At 37.8% G+C, this 23,588-nt stretch overlaps 1 protein-coding gene across 1 annotated transcript in view; it reads right to left on the bottom strand.

Annotated features, from left to right (window-relative positions):
* LOC134792268 (aminopeptidase N-like) overlaps positions 1-23,588 on the bottom strand; it is a 41,799-nt gene that overhangs the window by 8,739 nt on the left and 9,472 nt on the right. The window contains exons 5-10 of the mRNA XM_063763535.1: positions 22,413-22,596; positions 10,982-11,135; positions 8,530-8,611; positions 3,487-3,670; positions 995-1,190; positions 458-597 (exon numbers count right to left, since the gene is read on the bottom strand). Coding sequence (XP_063619605.1) covers positions 458-597; positions 995-1,190; positions 3,487-3,670; positions 8,530-8,611; positions 10,982-11,135; positions 22,413-22,596 — 940 coding nt within the window. The remainder of the gene's footprint in view (positions 1-457; positions 598-994; positions 1,191-3,486; positions 3,671-8,529; positions 8,612-10,981; positions 11,136-22,412; positions 22,597-23,588) is intronic.

Below are 23,588 nucleotides of genomic sequence, written 5' to 3'. Positions count from 1 at the left end.
ACTATTAAAGTGTAACTGAATTCCAATTATTCTCTTAGAAAAACTATAGGTCAATTCAAATAAACATTGTTACCTCAAAATGATATCTAAATGTCACTCACCGGTGTGTCTCGCTCGTGCCCAATAAAATGCGGACGAATACGAGCGAAATGCATACGCGACTGAAATCATTTTGATAATATCATAAAGTAAGTTTGAATTGATCTCCTGGTATTTTATTTTCAAACCTATTGGTTCCGATGGTGGTTGAAATAGTAACGATGTTGAAATGAAGATTAAAAGAGAGAGAAAGAATTGTGGTAAAAAACGAGTTCTTAGATAATACGGATTTTTACTCCTTATTTTTTTAATAATAGTATGAAATTCATAAAACACCCAAACGATTGGAGGGATCTTACAGGTCCAGCCACCCGAAAATTTCTAATCCAATAGTTTTAAATGCATATAAAAAACTTACAAGGCGACCATTCCTAGCCAGGTTGAAGGCATCGTCGACGAGCTGAGCTCTGTTGCGGACGTGGATGGTCTCGTGAGACTCGGTCAGAACCTTCGTCAAAGCCTCCCAGTTGGAGGAATCGTAGTTCACTCTGTAGTAACCTGTGAGAAATGAGAAATAATTCAATAGTGTGGTCTTGTCCTGTCTTATGATATATTGACGTTTTGTATTTGCGACGTAGCTTCGAGCGATAATTAGTGGACTTGAGTATTTTCAGACTAAATTTGAAGAACTTAAATGGGGGTGACCTCTAGTGGCCCACCATTCAAGGAAAATTGGCAATACAATTGAAATCAACGGTATTAGAAAATAGAGTTGAATTTGTTTTGTTTGAAAATCGAACAAAGAAAAATAAAAACAACTCTGTTCCATTTCATTAAGATCTAAATTTCATTGGAGGTAATTTGTACTAGTATTAGGACATTGAACCCCAAGAAGAGGTTAAAATGAGAGATCATTTCGCTGTAGTTTCACTCAGAAACATTAGACTATACGTACCAGTCTGCTGCTTATTAATGATGAACCACTCAGCGTCAGCCAGACCGGGGATGTCGAAGGACGTGGCAGGGTAGGTTGGCGGCAGCCAGCCTTGCGGGCTGGTATCGTTGAAGTCGATGTTGGTAGACAGTACCCAGTTGAGGGGCACGTGCCAGCGCTCGCCAGAGGACTGTGAGCGGTCGGTCAGGTAGCGTTCCTGCGATAAAATAAGATGAATAGGAATACATATCCCAATGAGAAGGGTAATGATGCCCGCTCTGGATCTTGGATGATCCAAAAAGTTTTCATCATCATACAGCGTGGGAACGATGCCAGCATAGTGGGTACTTTAGGGCCAGGCTTGGCGCAGGGTGGGAATGGGCATTAGTTTATAGATGTTTTGATGAAGCTTGTTGCAGAATGTTACCCTATCAAGCATGATGACAAAAAGGAGCAAGAGCCATGATGATGCATGCGTGGATTTGTGCAATATTTTTGTCTATGTTTATGCTTTTCTTTTCATTTTGTTTTGTTTGTTTTCTTAATTAGTTTTCTTGTATTTTTTATTCTCTGTTTTCTTAATTATTTCTTCTGTGTATCTTTTGCAATGTTTTAATATGTATCTTTTTGTGTTTTCTGTCGTAGCATCACCGAATGGGCCCTACGGAAGACCAGCGCTGGCTTTATAGCTAACATTATGCTGAGTTGGGTCCATTTCGTGATGCACACTTATTGTTCTCTTCTTTTCTTGCTGTTGTTGTCTGTACATGTTCGTACGTGTTTTGTGATCGTCACGAATAAAAATATTTTATCTTATCTTATCTTTATCAATGACAAAGCATGTGACGTATCACCATTTTGTCGAATTATTTTTTTTTTTTGGTGAAAACATGCCTTGTGCCGATTTTTCTACCAGTCGGGGATGAGATGGTGCAGTTTTATATAAATCTGACCATTTTATAGGCAGACAAGTTAAGCAGCGTATAAATATGCCAGCGCTTTACCTCAAAAATAATTCATTTAGCAGACTTGTTTTTTCTTTAAAAATCCCATCTCACGTTTTCACGTAGTAAACGTACCTTTTGAAAAGCAACTTAAGTGTTATTAGCACGATCCATTTGGTTAAGTGGCTTGCCCGGATTATCTTGGGCGCCGACCGTTCAGCATTTCAGAACGATTTTGTTGTTATTCCACTACGAGTCGATAAACGAATTAAAGGTATTTAATTCTTGATTTGGTAAATTCACAGATAAACGTACGTGATTTTGTATTTTTTATGTTGAAGTGTTGTAAAGTTTTTTTTTATTAAATCCAGTATAACCAGCAAAATATTTAAGTGGTAGGTATGTAATTAATAGTTAATACGTAGCTGTTCTTCTGTTGGTTGAATTACAAAACGCAGCTTAGTTATTCCATCAGGTCGTAAGCCTGTAGTCACAATTGCCACAATGAGTTGTCGTTGAACTCATTGTGAGTGATTCTCAAGAAAGTGGCATCGACAGATTAAAGTTAATGAAATTTTTTTTTTGTATTTTTTTAACTTTTAATAATGAAAAATATGTTTTACCACTTTAAGCACCCCAAATTTTCAAAAGGGAACGGAAAATGAAGAAGTTTTTTTCAAGACATACAATAACCTATACATTGAACACAAAGGTTAAAGTTAAGCAGGTTACAGTAAAAAATACATTCATTTTTATTTTTTCCCTTGAACGGATAATAATACGAATGTCTCACTTTTAGCCTAATAGATGAATAACCTTCATACAATATTAAAATGATATTATTACATTAGGCCCCATACCAAATTCGTAAAATAATCGAGACAAGTTAATGTTAACATTCCGTTACAAAACCCCAGATTTCTGCCTATAACCACTTGTCTCTACGAAACTACGCCACTTGGGTCATAATGGTACCCTACGGTGGTTAGCTTGATACTTACCTAATATTTTGCCATAGTTATGACCTAAATATTTTTTTCTGTGTATGAGTCAGATGCAATACCGCGCATGTACAGGTTGGTACAGGTTAACAGAGAAAATATCCTTGGACAAACTTCGTGCGTGAATATTGTTATAAAAAAAGTATATAATGCCTGTGCAAAGTACATTTTAAAAGGTATTGTTTATGTTATTATATAGCATAATATTTTATTTACATAAATTGGTGCTTATAAAATCTAAAGAAGTAAAACTGGAAGAGCGATGCTTTTGGACAAGACAGGTTACAGTAAAAAGTGCTACTCTTTATTTTTTATAAATATAGGTATTAAATTTAAATAAAAATTATGACTTGGCCTCGATAAACATTGTTTTAGTTTATTTAGATACATTTTTTTCATATGAAAAAGAGCAAATAAACATACATTCAATTCAAAAGCTCGATGACAGGTTAAGATGCCACTATTTTGAGAATCACTCTTGTATACCTAGCAGCGTAATTACTAGCTGATAAGGCGTGGCTACAGGTTGGCTAAACACACAGCTGGACAGAAATAACTACGAACTTACCTGATCTACGAAGATAGAGTTGGACTCAGGTGACGTGCGTCTCACGGTCAGAACCGGGAAGCCACTCTGGGTCTCCCAGCGAGTCATGACTGTAGCCAATTGGTAGGGAATGGTGTGGTCGGCCTCATTAAGGGCCTGTTGCATGGCGGCGTAGAGATTGGCGGGTGTAGCGGCGGCACGGGAACTACAAAAAAATAATAATTAGCTTAAACTTGGGTATTTTGTTACTTTGGTTTCTTTACTACCGTGTTTTGCAACTCCTTGCATTGTTATTGGATTCACATCGATGGATCAACATAATTAAGTAATGTGTATACTCACAAAGTCTCTTGACTTTACAACAAGTCGGTGATTAAGTTAGTTGCTAATTACTCGCCAAATGAATAAACAACTTATAAATTCGAGAAACAACTGGCCTCTCGTTTAAAAACGGTCATTATTCACATTCCGTTGTTGCCTGGTAAGCCTTCAAGGGGCTTATTTTGTTTGGAAACTTCTGTTGGAAAGTTTTTTCGGTCGCTTCTCGATCATTAGGCTTATAACGCTTTTAATTTGCGAGCAGAGTTTTATAAGCCATCTGTTTGTATTCTTACAATGTATTTACGCGCGCCTACCTACTCATATTTTATTTATCCAGAAATATTTTTAGGTAAAACATATGAAGGTTAATTCAGTTGGGCCCATACTAACTTAGAATATGCTGTCGTATCACAAATACACACTGTAGGTAGATAGTTATATTGTAAGCTCGAAATGGCAAATATCTTATACTTATTTCAAACATGTTATAACTTTTTAAACAATGGATTTATCCGAGTTTGAAGTTAAGCGACACAATTTTTGAAATGAAAATGAAATGAAATGAAATGAAAACTTTATTTCAGGCAACTAATGGCCCATACATAAATACCTTAAAACTAGCAACTTAAAAATATATTTTATAACTAAAACTTTAAAAAACTAAACACTACATATCCATTATGGTTGCGATGCATTACGCAACCCCGCAGTGTCAGGGAGCCGGCCGCGGAACCGCCGAAACTTGACACCTTTCGGCCAAAACTCCTCCTTGGTGAAGGTCGCTAGATGGTCAGTCGGAACGCTCACCACAAACGAATTAAAACGCACGATTTTGGCACGATAGAGAAACTGGATATTAAGATACATATTATTTACTAGCTGTGCCCGCGGCTCCGCCCGCGTGGAATTCGGTCTGTGTCAGTAAGCGGCTGATTTCTAATCCTAATTTCTCTCCGTCTCCCCTGGAGGCGGAACTTGAAGTAGGTAAAGTTGACAGATGGATATGCTAGAGGACTGCAGTCCAGATAAAATATTTTACAATTAGGTACCACTAAATAAAACTACACTCCAAAGTCAATAGTTTTTTCGCCCTTATTCAAATTTTACACGTGATTTAAACGACAGAGTAGGTAGTAGGTGTATATCGGACGATACAGTAAGCCGTAAGGTATACGCGCGCGAGCGAAAGCGAAGCGGCCTGCCTGTGGCTAGACCGCCACTCACCGTGGTCTTCTTCAGACTCCTGAGGAAGACACGTGCCCCTTGTAACCTCAATGCGTTGCGAGACTTTCGGGAATGATTCGATTGTTTTCGGGAATGCATGGTAATGCGTATAAAATGCGAGTCCCAAATCATTTGACTCCGCAAACGACCAGTGCCGGATTAAGATATCTTGATGCCCTAAGCATTTCTAGACCATGGTGCCCTCTCTCCCTAGGGTCATCAAGATTACATTGAATTTTTTTGGTAAATTGAGTGACGTTCATTGCCGCATTACAGCTGAGAATGGAAATTAATCACATCATTTTATCACGACAATTGACAGTGCCGCAGCAGTAACGTTGCAACAGAGTACCTAATGCTGCTGCAGTCGCCACCCGAATGTCACCTTTATCACATCGTAGAATGTCATTGAAAACGCGAGCGAAGAGAGCGCGAAAATTTTTCGATATAAAAACGCAATTTTATAGACAGTTGTACATTTTTACTTTTAGTATGGAAATCAGTCACATCATTTTATCACGAAAATTGACAGTGCTGCAGCAATAACGTTGCAACAGAGTAATACTGCTGCAGTCGCCATAGCTTTGAAAGTGATTGAAAACGCGAGCGAAGCGAGCGCGAAAATTTTTCGATATAAAAACGCAATTTGATAGACAGAGTTGTACATTTTTACTTTTAGTATGGCAATCAGTCACATCATTATATCACGAAAATTGACAGTGCTACAGCAGTAACGTTGCAACGGAGTAATGCTGCTGCAGTCGCCATATCTTAGAAAGTGATCGAAAGCGCGAGCGAAGCGAGCGCGAAACTTTTTCGATATAAATAGGCAGTTTGATAGACAGTTGTACATTTTTGCTTTTAGTATGGAAATCAGTCACATCATTTTATCACGAAAATTGACAGTGCAGCAGCAGCAACGTTGCAACAGAGTAATGCTGCTGCAGTCGCCATATCTTAGAAAGTTATTGAAACGCGAGCGAAGCGAGCGCGAAAATTTTTCGATATAAAAACGCAATTTGATAGACAGTTGTACATTTTTACTTTTAGTATGGAAATCAGTCACATCATTTTATCACGAAAATTGACAGTGCTACAGAAATAACGTTGCAACAGAGTAATGCTGCTGCAGTCGCCATATCTTAGAAAGTTATTGAAAATGCGAGCGAAGCGAGCGCGAAAATTTTTCGATATAAAAACGCAATTTGATAGACAGTTGTACATTTTTACTTTTAGTATGTAAATCAGTCACATCATTTTATCCGGAAATTGACAGTGCTGCAGCAGTAACGTTGCAACAGAGTAATGCTGCTGCAGTCGCCACGCATATATTAGAAAGTGATTAAAGACGCGTGCGAAGCGAGCGCGAAAATTTTTCGATATAAAAACGCAATTTTATAGACAGTTGTACATTTTTACTTTTAGTATGGAAATCAGTCACATCATTTTATCACGAAAATTGACAGTGCTGCAGCAATAACGTTGCAACAGAGTAATACTGCTGCAGTCGCCATAGCTTTGAAAGTGATTGAAAACGCGAGCGAAGCGAGCGCGAAAATTTTTCGATATAAAAACGCAATTTGATAGACAGAGTTGTACATTTTTACTTTTAGTATGGAAATCAGTCACATCATTATATCACGAAAATTGACAGTGCTACAGCAGTAACGTTGCAACGGAGTAATGCTGCTGCAGTCGCCATATCTTAGAAAGTGATCGAAAGCGCGAGCGAAGCGAGCGCGAAACTTTTTCGATATAAACAGAGTAATGCTGCTGCAGTCCCCATATCTTAGAAAGTTATTGAAACGCGAGCGAAGCGAGCGCGAAAATTTTTCGATATAAAAACGCAATTTGATAGACAGTTGTACATTTTTACTTTTAGTATGGAAATCAGTCACATCATTTTATCACGAAAATTGACAGTGCTACAGAAATAACGTTGCAACAGAGTAATGCTGCTGCAGTCGCCATATCTTAGAAAGTTATTGAAAATGCGAGCGAAGCGAGCGCGAAAATTTTTCGATATAAAAACGCAATTTGATAGACAGTTGTACATTTTTACTTTTAGTATGGAAATCAGTCACATCATTTTATCCGGAAATTGACAGTGCTGCAGCAGTAACGTTGCTACAGAGTAATGCTGCTGCAGTCGCCATATATTAGAAAGTGATTAAAGACGCGTGCGAAGCGAGCGCGAACATTTTTCGATATAAAAACGCAATTTGATAGACAGTTGTACATTTTTAATTTTAGTATGGAAATCCGTCACATAATTTTATCACGAAAATTGACAGTGCTACAGCAGTAACGTTGCAACAGGGTAATGCTGCTGCAGTCGCCATATCTTAGAAAGCAATAGAAAACGCGAGCGAAGCGAGCGCGAAAATTTTTCGATATAAAAACCCAATTCGATAGACAGTTAGACAGTTGTACATTTTTACTTTTAGTATGGAAGTCAGTCACATCATTTTATCACGAAAATTTACAGTGCTGCAGCAGCAACGTTGCAACAGAGTAATGCTGCTGCAGTCGCCATATCTTAGAAAGTTATTGAAAACGCGAGCGAAGCGAGCGCGAACATTTTTCGATATATTATTAATTTATTAAATCAACATAATTATTCAATTATTTTTGTTGATATCCGTGTCTTCTAAACTTAGAGTTAATTTGGCAAAATCTTTCCTCGGTGGCTTATTCATGTCACAACGTATTAAATTCAGCTCCATCTGTTAGGTTACCAGGGTACTCAATAGTGGTAGCACATATTTGAAAAAAGTTTGCCCCTCCTTCCTAAGTAGCGCCATACGATTCAGGGGCAAACTTAAGTCAATCGAGTATTGTGGCTACCCCCCCTTTTTAGGGTTGAATTTTTATAGCCTATAACCTGGCCGGGGATTTTCTCGACAGATTAGTAAAGTTTTCATCAAAATCCGTTCAGCCGTTTTCACGTGATGCGCGTTCAAATAAACAGACAAACAGATAAACAGATAAACAGACAAACAGACAAAAATTCTAAAAACTTTTGGAACGTGTTCTGTTATCGATTCTAAGTATCCCCAGCCAACTTTTTTTCAAATATCTTCCATGTACAGACTTTCGACCGTCTTCAGCTTTATTATATGTATAGATACCTTCTTAATTCAGAAATGGGCGGAATTTGTACTTCAGCTAACAAAGCAAGTACTTTCTACTTCCTACAAATTTTTAAGGTTATAAAATATTTGTGACGTTCCACGGAAAAAGGTACATTATGGCGGCTGGCGCTTACGTCGCATAGCACCCCAATAGTATTGGAGTGGCGTTAATAATAGCGTAAGCGCCAACCGCCATAAGGTGAGACGTCACATTTATATATAGAATACCTCTAGTTAATTATTGTTGTTGTTAATTATTGAAAGTTTTTAGGTTATTAATTGTATCTTAACATGTTATGCTTTTTCCCCGAAATGACGCAGCAGCAAAAATAGAGCGTAAAGTAAAACTGGCCAGAATTCTGAACAGTAACAAGGTAGCACTTACTTGGCCTGTATGTAGATAACGAGTCCTCTCCGGAACACTTCGGGCGTGAGGAAGTGCTGCATCATACGAATGACGGAGCCCGCTGGAACGAAATGTTACTTTATTCAGTGTGCTTTGGATGTTTTTCTAATATAGATTAATAAATACTTTACTTTACTTTACTTTACTATTTAAAACGTAAAAATGCGGATCAAAAACGTTAGGGAAAACCGGCGTCTTTTCTGTAGACAACGATTCAGATTCATTTTTTTAAGACTTTTATCAAATTTAAAGAAGTAGGAGTAATTATTATGCCGATATGTAAATTGAAATCATGTATGGACAAAGATCCACAGGTGCAGTTAAATATGACAATTAACTTAATATATACTAACTTCATTAGTTGCCGTCTTCGAGCAACACCGGGTAGGGAGACGGCATTCGTACTATTTCCCCTCTGCCGAAGCATAGGCACAACTGTACCTATGACTATGTATGTAGTGACTCATCCGTACACAAAAAGAGATCGAGGTTTGCAAGATTTGTCTTTGACGTGTGTCATTTTCTATGTATTTGTGTCGTTATTTGAATTTTGTATGTAGTGAGTGAAAAGTGCGACTGTGTGCACGTTTCTCCCGCAAAAAATGGCAGAATGACTTGTAAGATATCGCTTGCCGTCATTCCTTTACACCTTACCTCCTGCCTAATCACTAAGCTAGTAATGTCATTTTTTTATTTGATTGATAGTGTCTGGACCATATTGGAATTGAATTTGCGCCTAATTACAAGTACATATATTTTATAATATATTCTGAATATTATATTAGACATTTATTTTATTTATGTATAAGCTAATTTGGTTTTCAAATACATTTATGGTTGCCCAACTAAATATCTGCTTTATCTTACGTTCACACGTCATCCTTTTTCTTATCCACAAGATGCTCTTATCGATCGTATCAAAAACGATAAAAAATACTGTACCCTTATCATTGATATCAAGTCGTGAACAAATTCGCGGATTATTTGTTCACCGTTATCAATTGGCCATAAGTACCTAGGTACCCTTAACTAGGCTGAAAAGACCTTTATTTAAGTTAATATTTGGGTCAGGCAGTAAGGCCCATATTACTAATACCGTCTAGACTATAAATTTCATGACTTGAAACTAAACACTATTTAGGCGAAATATAATATTTAGGTTCATTTACAGGCATAGAAGCGCTGGCCCCAATTTCACCAGGGTGACAGGTGCGACAATTGTAAAACATCACTGTTGCTGACGTCACAGGCATCCATGGGCTGCGGTTACCGCTTACCATCGGGCGGGCCGTATTCCTGTTTGCCACCATCATTGTATTATTTAAAAAAACTTTACTATATCGGAAAAAAACAGATATTTCTCTTGCTAAGTTTATGACAATTGTCACAAGAAACACTACAATTGTCACGAAATTCCGACATATAACTCATTTCCTGTCAAGATTCACCGACAATTCTACAAATATGTCGACTAGAAAAAATAATTCTTGTTTCATAACATAATTGTAATACATACAATTGTAGCAAAATGCCTGTCATGTTTGTAAGTATTTCTATAGAAAATATTTTATAAAATTGTAATATGTCACCTGTCGCTTGACAATTGTCGCTCGACATATGTCACTGACAATTGTAGCCGTGGTGAAATTGGTGGTATACATTTTGACATCTTGACAGACATTGAATAAAATTGGATATTTTACATTATTTAAACCTCTTAAGCCCACCACTTGCACCTTACCTTTAACCCGGGGTTAAGCGGTTAAACCGTTAACCCAATGTCAAATTGTACTGGTACCTAACCATGGTAATCCGGGTTAGTGGAATGGTGCAAGTGGGCCTTACACTTCTCAAAAACCAAGGCTTTAAACGTGCTAAGGATCTCCTAGGACGCTTATACAGACTAGTCATCATTTACCAATATTTTTGATAAACCACTACCTACACTACTTTAAATGAGGGAACAAATTGATTTGTATTTGTGCAGGAGGTGCAAGCACGTACTACTCGCCCTTTAGATTTGGTCAAAGGCTCCTAGCCATTCAAAGATTGAATTTACTCGAGAATACGTGACCGCTACCGCCGTGACCGAGTGGCATAGAGATAATGGCTTTAGCCGCATAAGCTGAAGACACCGGTTCGATTCCGACCTTGGCCACCGGAGTCTTTGGTCACTTTTTAGGGTTCCGTACCCGAAGGTAAAAACGGGACCCTATTACTAAGACTCCACTGTCCGTCTGTCCGTCTGTCTGTCACCAGGCTGTATCTCATGATGGCTAGACAGTTGACATTTTCACAGGTGATGTATTTCTGTTGCCGCTATAACAACAAATACTAAAAATTACGGAACCCTCGGTGGGCGAGTCCGTCTCGCACTTGCCCGGTTTTGTTAAGTTTATGGCATAATAATATATTTTAGTTTATAACTTACATTTCTGATAAGCTACGGCGTTGAACGTGCCAAGGATTTGCGAGGGAGTGTATACAGGGTTTGTCATGGGGTTGACGCTGAGGACTGCGTCGCTCTGCATCACGTTCTGCAGGATCAGAACGAACTGGTCCATCATACGCCATTCTGGGAGCACCTGGTACAGCACACAAAAATACAAGCGAATAAATAAACGTGAAACTACTTAAATAATTAACTTGACTTCATCATCAGTTAGCATACATTTTAATGTATTGTAATTTGTAATTGTATTACATACCCATATAACCATTCCAGTCGCAGAATCACAAAGTGGTAACTAAATGTCAGATGTGTCGTAACAGAGTCCACACAATGTGTCTAGAATTGTTTCGAAACAAAGTGTCGTCGCCGTGTCTACACTTTTCCGTAACAAGGTGTCGACACATTTGTGTGCACTTTGCGTGCGGTTTGCGACTAAATCTGACAGCAAATTTGTGACAGCAAATGTCAATATAAAATACCTCTTGAAAACCAAGGTTTGTCAAACTACTATTAGTGTCTCGTGTGCTCGTAATTCTAGTAAGTAATCATGGGCAATGCAAATGATAATAATCGACCAAAACCATATAAACACCCAACACCCGTCAACCTTTTACAGAAAAGTTTTTAAAGAAATGCAATAAGCTACTTTAATAGGTCAGGCAACGAATGCTCCAAAAGTTGTAGAGGGAAATGCTCGGAACACAATTTTTGACTCCGTAACTCGGTTTGACAAGTTAGGAGGTGAACATATCAAAAGTCCCCGGCCGTAGCCCTTGAGCGGGGGGGGGAGAGAGGGAGCTTTGAAGGTCCCATTTTCCGGTTTTTCGATTATATCTCGGAAACTATGCATCTCAGCGACATGGCCACTTATACAAAATGAAAGTTAATTTAATTTGTTACAAGTTTATTCAGTCAATTTTTTCGATATGTTGAATAGTTTTTGAGATATCCGCTCTTGAAAGTTTATTTAGGGCTCTCAATTTTATCTTGATATATCTATATCAGTGAAGGTGCTAGGCCGTGTTTGGTATCGTTTTCGTATAAATCTGGGGTGCTGAATCCATTTAAGGTATCACATTGACACCATTCCACAAAATAAAAATAAATCTTTTTAGGGTTCCGTACCTCAAAAGGAAAAAACGGAACCCTTATAGGATCACTCGTGCGTCTGTATGTATGTCCGTCTGAATACACAAAATAGTTCTTTACCTATAGATGACAGGAAAACCTATTAGAAATGTGCAGTCAAGCGCGAGTCGGACTTAATGTACGGAACCCTTAATACGCGAGTCCGACTCGCACTTGGCCGGTTTTTTTTAAACTCCTCTTGACGCTTAACCGCTGAACCGATTTCGTTGAAATTTGGTATAGAAATAGTTTGCGTCCCGGAACAGGACATAGGATAGATCTTATAACCAAAATCATCTTTTGAAGGTGTGAAAAGTGGCGTGGAAATTTGTACGGGAAATCAATAACCGCTGAACCGATTTATATGAAATTTGGGATTGGGTGGGAAATTGGGATTTGGGATGGTCTACATTTTTGATTTAGTTAAAAATGATAAAAAAACATGACTTCAAACCTAAACTTAACCCGTGGAGCGCCCTACTTTCACACGTGTTATAGTAACTCCTATAGGAGTTCCATACTACGGTAATACTGGGGCGCTCCACTGGTTAAACAGTATTAACTTCAAGAAGTAAATTCTGAATTCACCCCTACACCTCATTTCACACCTTTAAAGGATGATTTTTGAGATAAGTTATTATGTCCTGTCTCGGGACTCAAAATATATGTGTACCAAATTTAAATTAAAACTGTTTAGCAGTTTAAGCGTGAAGAGGAGTTTAAAAGAAAGTATTTTAATAAGTTTATATGTTTTTACTTCGGAATGGTGTCAATGTGATACCTTAACTAAATTTGGTACTGCGAATTTATACGAAAACGATACCAAACATGGCCTCGTAGCTTTACTGTTGTAGAAGTCAAAATAAAATTGAGAGCCCTAAATTCTTATTACTTGGCCAAACTTGTGTAGAAGGAAAAGGTAAAATAAAAGTCTTCGGCAGGAATATAAGACACAAATATATTTTTTTTTTGCGTTACTATTTCAATCATCAAATATAAACATACCTTGATTATATTATTCTAGTGAGATCCTCATAGATAAACAAAAACATTTACTTAAAAAATTACAAGGTCGAAATGTCACAGAACTTGTGAGAGTAATATGTGAAAAATAAAAACTTTTATGACAAAAAGATCTGGACACAATTTAAGAATCACCCAATTGCGTCGAGGAATCATCTGTATTTTTGCTTGTTTCATTACCTCCTCGCTTCTTTTTTGTCCTTTGTATTCTGTAGCAATTTGTTAGATCTGAAAATAAAGATAACTTGCGTCGTCACGGATGTCGATTTATAGGTTTTAGAGAGTGCAGAATTCGCGAAAAAGATGATCATTTTATAATCCAAGATGGCGGCTACGTATTTTGTCATAGTTTTAGGAAGTGCCGATTTCGAAAATGATGACCAGTTTGGAATCCAAGATAACTGCCGTGCACTTTGTCATAAAAGTCGTCATGGATATCGTTTTATTGGTTTAAGGGAGTGCAGAATTCGAAAATGATGACCATTTTGGATTCCAAGATGTCTGCCGTGCACTTTGTCATATGACCCGTCATGGATGTTGATTTATAGGTGTTAGGAAGAGTAGAATTCGAAAATGATGACCATGACCAACGTGCACGGCAGACATCTTAGATTCTAAAACGGTCATAATTTTCGAATTCTCCACTCCCTAATACCTATAAATCGAGATCCATGACGACTTTTACGACAAAGTGTACGGTAGACATCTTGGTTTCCAAAATGGTCATCATTTTCGAATTCTGCACACCCTAAAACCTATACATATAGTAGTTCGCCCCGAACTGTGAACTCGCGGTTCGCCAAACAGATCAATTGAATGCAGTGCTACTTAGTCTGAGATGGGCATTTCGTAATTGATTCCTGATTCCACGATTACTTGAAATTACTTTGTAATCTGATTACCGATTCCTAGATTACTTTGTAATCTAACAATACCGAATTACTAAGTACAATTCCATTTGAGAATTCAGTAATAAATTTTTCGAATACTACAATTACTAGTAATAGAAATCAATGTCGATTCTTCATTAGGTACAGGAATATATATTACTTGATTCCTTTCAGATTACATTTCGTACTACTACATAAGTACTATCAAAAGTACATTTCAATAGTAGATATAGATGTTGTTGACTTACTAGGATGCATCTACCGATAACTTATTTGAAACAGGTGTGCAGATTTCGAAATTGATGACCATGACCAATAAAACGACATCCATGACGACTTTTAACATAGTGCATGGCGTCCATCTTGGATTCCAAAATAGTTATTATTTTCGAAATCTGCGCTCCCTAAAACCTATAAAACGACATCCATGACGACTTTTATGACATACTGCATGGCCGCCATTTGGGATTCCAAAATGGTCATCATTTTCAAAATCTGCGCCCCCTAAAACCTATAAAACGACATCCATGACGACTTTTATGACATAGTGCATGGCCGCCATCTTGGAATCCAAAATAGTCATCATTTTCGAAATCTGCGCCCCCTAAAACCTATAAAACGATATCCATGACGACTTTTATGACATAGTGCATTGCCGCCATTTTGAAATTGAAAATGTTATCATTTTCGAAATCTGCGCCCCCCAAAACCTATAAAACGACACCCATGACGACGTTTATGACATAGTGCATGGCCGCCATTTTGGATGTCAAAATGGTCATCTTTTTCTAAACCGGGGCCCCCTAAAACCTATAAAACGACATCCATGACGACTTTTATGACATAGTGCATGGCCGCCATCTTGGAATCTAAAATGGTCATCATTTTCGAAATCTGCGCCCCCTAAAACCTATAAAACGACACCCATGACGACTTTTATGACATAGTGCATGGCCGCCATTTTGGAATCCAAAATGGTTATCATTTTCTAAATCTGCGCCCCCCAAAACCTATAAAACGACACCCATGACGACTATTATGACATAGTGCATGGCCGCCATTTTGGAATCCAAAATGGTTATTATTTTCTAAATCTGCGCCCCCCAAAACCTATAAAACGACACCCATGACGACTTTTATGACATAGTGCATGGCCGCCATTTTGGATTTCAAAATGGTCATCATTTTCTAAATCGGGGCCCCCTAAAACCTATAAAACGACATCCATGACGACTTTTATGACAGTGCATGGCCGCCATCTTGGAATCCAAAATGGTTATCATTTTCTAAATCTGCGCCCCCCAAAACCTATAAAACGACACCCATGACGACTTTTATGACATAGTGCATGGCCGCCATTTTGGATTTCAAAATGGTCATCATTTTCTAAATCGGGGCCCCCTAAAACCTATAAAACGACATCCATGACGACTTTTATGACATAGTGCATGGCCGCCATCTTGGAATCCAAAATGGTCATCATTTACGAAATCTGCGCCCCCTAAAACCTATAAAACGACAACCCATGACGACTTTTATGGCATAGTGCATGGCCGCCATTTTGGATTCCAAAATGGTCATCATTTTCAAAATTGGGGCCCCCTAAAACGTATAAAACGACATCCATGACGACTTTTATGACACAGTGCATGGCCGCCATTTCGGATTCCAAAATGGTCATTATTTTCGAAATCGGCACTCCCTAAAACCTATATATCGACACCCATCTCGACTTTTATGACAAAGTGTTTTGCTACCATCTGCATGCAAGACATTTCTATTATTTTTACGTACAAAAATGGCCCCCTGTCAACTTTCAATCGAGATTTAATCGATAATTTATTCGATTAATATTCAGATTAATTCAATTTCAATCTATGTTACGTCGACTAAACTAATCGCGATTAAAATTTGAGAATTAACTTTTTTTATTCCATTAATTAGTCGAATAAACAGTTAATCGATTAATGCCCATCTCTGACCACGGCATTTTTACACTTTGAGAATATCTGATAACGAATGAACACAAGGAGCCATTTTGCAAATCCAGTAACTTTGTTATTACTTTTGACAGCGCGTGTCATGTGTCAACACAGAGTCGACACAAAGTCGAAACATTGCAACTACTTTGTGACTGCAATATTTCTCAGCCTTAAACCATATTTATACATCATAATTAACAAGTTTCGTAGTATGTAAAGCGTTATTTCTGTTATTTAAGTATAGTATACGCATCGAAGTACTAAAAATGCTTCAAATAATATAGTTATGAACACAGGCACTGAGAAGTAAACAATTTCATTTCCGGCTAAACTAAAACAATGTGGTGGCGCGTTGATTATATTACACTTAGTTTATCAAATCACTCGAGCAGTTTAATTCCCCATAATAATTTAAGTCCTATTGTAATATAAATGCAAACAATATATAATTACGTCTTGTAATCCGTTTTAGAGATGGCGTATTAATGTCACTTATTTTTATTTAATTATTTTTCCATCTGACAGTTTCCATTTGACAGGAACAAAATGAACGAATGAACGAATGATTTTGGCATAAAGTAGTCGCAAACCCGAAACAATGTGTGCACACGGCGACCACACTTTATGTCACTTTGTGTCATGTGTCGACCCTTCCCCATTTCTGGTAACTGTGTCGACACGGCGACGACTCTGCGACTGGAATTGTGACCGAAACAGACGGTGTCGACACAAGATGTGTCAACACCGCGTCGTAACGGCGACTGGAAATGGTTGTATGGGTAGTTGTATTCAGAAAACCGATAATGAACTACCTCTCAAACATACTTGACAGCCGTATTTAACATTGAAAAAACAATTAGGGTTTTCAAATGCAACATATGTATGGTTTTCAAAAAGAAACCTTTGTTTTAAAGTTTTACCGGCACTTAGTAAGCAGAGTTTTAACTTAGATGTTAACAACAGAGGAAAAGCAAAGGATTATACTTATACAAAAGTTTGGTTCTCAGAAGCTGTTAAGTAACTACAAGAGTAAGCACTTTTAAAAAGCTGTGTATGATTCTTAAAAGTAACTACTTTACTTACAAGGTGTTGTGCCAATAACTGCTACCTAATAGCATTGAATTTACCCACAATATTCACCCATTTGCAATCGACTACTCAACTCCTCTAATATAACTGACCTAAGCTTACTATCTCATTCTTAAAACATTGTGTCTCATCACTAATTTAACCATATAACTTGATCCCTAAAGTCGATACAACTACATGCAAATGGAGATCAGATTCTATGCTGGTGTTATCCAGTGAGGAGTTGAGATAGTATCATGAATAGTGCTGAGCGGTTTCAACACTAAGCAAATGCAAATTCGCGTAGAGGAGTGTTATTTTCGCTTAACCAGCTAAGGCTATTCAAAAGGTTGAGAGGAACCAGTAAGAGTTTGCACTCTGATCACACATAGTTCCTAAGGATCTGTAGGTCACTTTATACTAGTTGGTGTTAGGATTGGAAGTGCCTACATTCGCCTAGCCAATCAGAATGTAGCCACGCTAGGTAAATGGCCACAGAGTCAGCTAAAGCTATTTGCTCGAGACGCTTGAATATACAAGTACAATGGACTTTAAGAGATGGCCACTGTTGCTACGAAATGAAATTTTTGATAGCTTAGTTTGACTTTATTCTGTCGTGATGCTTTCTAGAAGCAAACAAGTCAGTATAGGTAAACCCAAATTCAGTTACGTTAAAAAAATGTATGTAAGCGTGCGTACTTTGTTTTACCTACATTCATTGCCACTAAGAGCTACGCTTATAGCGCTTAGCCACATCTTTGCCGTATGGAACGCGTAGTCACTACGAACAGTGTACCCGACAGTCGGGTTCTTGGCGCTGAATGTGTTAAGCGACAGCGTGTCGTCTGCTTTCGACTGATGAAACTAAAAGCAATTGCTTTTAGGTGATGAAGTTAACAATATCTTCACCGTTACACCCTTACACCGTTGGTTTAAAAACACACACAACACGGTTGTATTCGAAATTTTCCGCACGTGGATATTAGAATTGTTGAGAAATCGATAAAACTCTTCAAATAATAAAAACAAACAAATAGCAACCAATTAAGTCAATTACTATCAATATTTAACTGTACATTTGTGTGCTACAGGTGTGTTTGTGGGCCAGCCGTAGGTACCTATCCGCAACTAGTCAAGAAATGGGTCAAGTGTTCAATTGATTCGCGCGGAACGAACGGATATCGACGTTCGCAGGTAGGATTCATATAATAAATGGAAGTTTTCTTCATTAAACTATTTTAACGTTAATAGAGATAAGTTGGGAAAATATTTCAAATATTGCACCAGTCACGCTTGACGAATTATCTATCTATCTTCTATACATATAATAAAGCTGAAGACGGTCGAAAGTCTGTACATGGAAGATATTTAAAAAAAAGTTGGCTGGGGATACTTAGAATCGATAACAGAACACGTTCCAAAAGTTTTTAGAATTTTTGTCTGTTTGTCTGTTTATCTGTTTATCTGTTTGTCTGTTTATTTGAACGCGCATCACGTGAAAACGGCTGAACGGATTTTGATGAAAACTTTACTAATCTGTCGAGAAAATCCCCGGCCAGGTTATAGGCTATAAAAATTCAACCCCTAAAAGGGGGGGTAGCCACAACACTCGATTGACTTAAGTTTGCCCCTGAATCTTATGGCGCTACTTAGGAAAGAGGGGCAAACTTTTTTCAAATATGTGCTACCACTATTGAGTACCCTGGTAAAGTACCAAATGGAGCTGAATTTAATACGTTGTGACATGAATAAGCCACCGAGGAAAGATTTTGCCACATTAACTCTTAGAAGACACGCGGATATCAACAAAAATAATTGATTAATTATGTTGATTTAATAAATTGATATATATATCGAAAAATGTTCGCGCTCGCTTCGCTCGCGTTTTCAATAACTTTCTAAGATATGGCGACTGCAGCAGCATTACTCTGTTGAAACTTTGCTGCTGCAGCACTGTCAATTTTCGTGATAAAATGATGTGGCTGACTTCCAAACTAAAAGTAAAAATGTACAACTGTCTAACTGTCTATCAAATTGGGTTTTTATATCGAAAAAATTTCGCGCTTGCTTCGCTCGCGTATTCTATTACTTTCTAAGATATGGCGACTGCAGCAGCATTACTCTGTTGCAACGTTACTACTGTAGCACTGTCAATTTTCGTGATAAAATGATGTGACTGATTTCCATACTAAAAGTAAAAATGTACAACTGTCTGTCATATTGCGTTTTTATATCGAAAAATTTTCGCGATCGCTTCGCTCGCATTTTCAATAACTTTCTAAGATATGGCGACTGCAGCAGCATTACTCTGTTGCAACGTTATTGCTGTAGCACTGTCAATTTTCGTGATAAAATGATGTGACTGATTTCCATACTAAAAGTAAAAATGTACAACTGTCTATCAAATTGCGTTTTTTATATCGAAAAATTTTCGCGCTCGCTTCGCTCGCGTTTTTAAGCACTTTCTAATATATGGCGACTGCAGCAGCATTACTCTGTTGCAACGTTACTGCTGCAGCACTGTCAATTTTCGTGATAAAATGATGTGACTGATTTCCATACTAAAAGTAAAAATGTACAACTGTCTATCAAATTGCGTTTTTATATCGAAAAATTTTCGCGCTCGCTTCGCTCGCGTTTCAATAACTTTCTAAGATATAGCGACTGCAGCAGCATTACTCTGTTGCAACGTTGCTGCTGCAGCACTGTCAATTTTCGTGATAAAATGATGTGACTGATTTCTATACTAAAAGTAAAAATGTACAACTGTCTGTCAATTTGCGTTTTTATATCGAAAAATTTTCGCGCTCGCTTCGCTCGCATTTTCAATAACTTTCTAAGATATGGCGACTGCAGCAGCATTACTCTGTTGCAACGTTATTGCTGTAGCACTGTCAATTTTCGTGATAAAATGATGTGACTGATTTCCATACTAAAAGTAAAAATGTACAACTGTCTATCAAATTGCGTTTTTATATCGAAAAATTTTCGCGCTCGCTTCGCTCGCGTTTTTAAGCACTTTTTAATATATGGCGACTGCAGCAGCATTACTCTGTTGCAACGTTACTGCTGCAGCACTGTCAATTTTCGTGATAAAATGATGTGACTGATTTCCATACCAAAAGTAAAAATGTACAACTGTCTATCAAATTGCGTTTTTAATTCGAAAAATTTTCGCGCTCGCTTCGCTCGCGTTTCAATAACTTTCTAAGATATGGCGACTGCAGCAGCATTATTCTGTTGCAACGTTACTTCTGTAGCACTGTCAATTTTCGTGATAAAATGATGTGACTGATTTCCATACTAAAAGTAAAAATGTAGAACTCTGTCTATCAAATTGCGTTTTTATATCGAAACATTTTCGCGCTCGCTTCGCTCGCGTTTTCAATCACTTTCTAAGCTATAGCGACTGCAGCAGTATTACTCTGTTGCAACGTTATTGCTGCAGCACTGTCAATTTTCGTGATAAAATGATGTGACTGATTTCCATACTAAAAGTAAAAATGTACAACTGTCTATAAAATTGCGTTTTTATATCGAAAAATTTTCGCGCCCGCTTCGCTCGCGTTTTCAATGACATTCTAAGATGTGATAAAGGTGACATTCGGGTGGCGGCTGCAGCAGCATTAGGTACTCTGTTGCAACGTTACTGCTGCGGCACTGTCAATTGTCGTGATAAAATCATGTGATTAATTTCCATTCTCAGCTGTAATGCGGCAATGAACGTCACTCAATTTACCAAAAAAATTCAATGTAATATTGATGACCCTAGGGAGAAGGGGGCACCATGGTCTAGAAATGCTTAGGGCATCAAAATATCTTAATCCGGCACTGGTCGTTTGCGGAGTCAAATGATTTGGGACTCGCATTTTATACGCATTACCATGCATTCCCGAAAACAATCGAATCATTCCCGAAAGTCTTGCAACGCATTGAGGTTACAAGGGGCACGTGTCTTCCTCAGGAGTCTGAAGAAGACCACCGTGAGTGGCGGTCTAGCCACAGGCAGGCCGCTTCGCTTTCGCTCGCGCGCGTATACCTTACGGCTTACTGTATCGTCCGATATACACCTACTACCTACTCTGTCGTTTAAATCACGTGTAAAATTTGAATAAGGACCTAATTGTAAAATATCTGGACTACCAGTCCTCTAGCATATCCCTCTGTCAACATTACCTACTTCAAGTTCCGCCTCCAGGGGAGAGGGAGAGAAATTAGGATTAGAAATTAGCCGCTTACTGACACAGACCGAATTACACGCGGGCGGAGCCGCGGGCACAGCTAGTAATATAATATTAGCGAACGTTTTTATGGCGACAGACGGGTTGGTACAAGTACAACCTACTCTATTTGACAATTGTATTTAGGCATGTTTTTCATGAGATTACCAACGTCTGAGTGCTCATGACTTCGTCCCAGTATAATATATTGTTATGTCATCGGCAATAGAAATGACAACACAGTGTGTGAGCACTTTTAGAAAATAACTTTTATTATAGGTAAGTACGTACTTTCTCAACATATTTACAAGTTTTACAGCACAATTCAATCTTTTTTAAATTTCAACCTTCTGTCAGTATGCTCTTTCTAATGCTGGCTTGTCAGTATTTAAGCCAATTATTGATTTGAAAACCCATCCAGGCCACTTGATCCGTTCAAGCATTTGCCCTCTGGAGAACCCATTGGCCATAGTTTTGTGGGCTTAAACTTTACGAAGATATTCTGGGATTGAATTACCTGTTAGTTTTCCTAATAAAATATTAATTCAATGTTTTAGATACTGGCAATCTGACTGTCGCTATCTTGGTAGTGTAATAAATACAGAATAGAAATGCCATTGAACATTATCAATCAATGCACACCAGACGTAATTAAATGTCTGATAAGTTAACAACAGCTTGTGATACCTAACAACAAGTATTTAGGGACTCTCGATTTTTGTCAATATAGTAAAACGACGTTCTAATATGGTGTTACACTTTGTATTAACTTAACTGAGTGACACAACTCTCGTAGAAGTTGACAAAACCCTCATTCGCCCCAGTGTATACGTATGTCCTAGAGGCAGTTTTAATATTGTTGAATTAGCAAGTGGTGAATCACACATATGTCACACCATAAACAAAGAGTATCTACTGTACTGTGGTGGTAGTACTCGCTCGCAGTAGCTCTTGAATAAATTGGCGCAGCCCTCGTTCAGCCAAGTGTACCTACGTCCAAGAGGCCGGTCCAACTTTACCAAACCATTGGCATACGTTTCATATCGCTACTGATACACCACACAAAATAGGTCACATCATAATCTAAGTAGTATCTCACCATCTCAGTAGCAAAGCTCTCGAAAAAGTTAGCGAAGCCTTCATTCAGCCAAGTGTACGTCCAAGAGGCCGGTCCAACCTCATTGCCAAACCACTGGTGGACGTTTTCGTGGCTGATGATACGACCGATGTTTTGCTTGGTAGCGGTGGTGGTGACGCCCTCAGTGACGAGAAGTGCCACTTCCCTGTCAAAGTAGAACAATAATTGAAACACGCGACTGGTAATATTTTAATATGTATAACACAAATATATAAGTAAGCCAGTCTGGGCTGGTGGTCTTAGGTTCAAATCCCGGTAAGGACCTTTTCTTCATTTTATTAATTTTATTCATTTTATTCATTTTATTCATTTTATTCATGTTATTCATGTTATTCATGTTATTCATGAGGACCCTATTCGAAGTTTTGAAATTTTAACATGATTTATTATTGATATAACAAGTACTTAAATGGCACAAATTTGGAATGCATCTCTACCCCACCACACATAACAACCGCAACAACCATTTAAAAATCAGTTTGAATTATTACGCGCCGCAGTAATGTTGGAATTTTACTTCGAATAGGCCTTTGAGGACCTATATAATATATCTATCTATATGATATACTGAAGTTATTTCAAAACTGGTATAATTTTGGAACTGGCAAATATCTATAAAACCAGAAGCACTTCAGACTTTAGCAATAGCCTATTGTTGCTGCAGTATAAAGTACTTCTAAATTTAATAGAAAATTTCTTATTCTCAAAATTATCCCGTTTTCGAAGTTACCCCAATACACCTTAGATACCAATATAAAATCGTAGTTTAGTATCCACAAAACAAGCATTAAAGTACTTACTATAGGCCTAGATTATAACTTTTTACCAATCAATCTTCCACCTCTAGAATTTTTCACTACACCTATTCAGCGACCTGGGGGCTAATTTGAGAAGTGCTTTCCTCATAATGAGTGCCCCAGAGTGTTGCGTTACTTCAAAGCTTATGAAAGAGGTTGAAAAGGCCTTATTAAAAACTCGAGAACGCCTTTGGAGTATTTTAACCGTTTCCTATTTAAAGCGCGGTGAATAGTGTAGCTTTGAAGATTTGCTTTATTTTGTCATGACAATTGTCTTCATTAAAATACTGGATAGAAATTTTGCTTTTGTTTCTCTCTAGTATTCTGAATGGAAAGTCTG

This window comes from Cydia splendana, chromosome 7, assembly GCF_910591565.1.
Source record: "Cydia splendana chromosome 7, ilCydSple1.2, whole genome shotgun sequence".
In the NCBI taxonomy this organism is placed as follows: domain Eukaryota; kingdom Metazoa; phylum Arthropoda; class Insecta; order Lepidoptera; family Tortricidae; genus Cydia; species Cydia splendana.
This window is presented reverse-complemented; position numbering and strand designations above follow the sequence as displayed.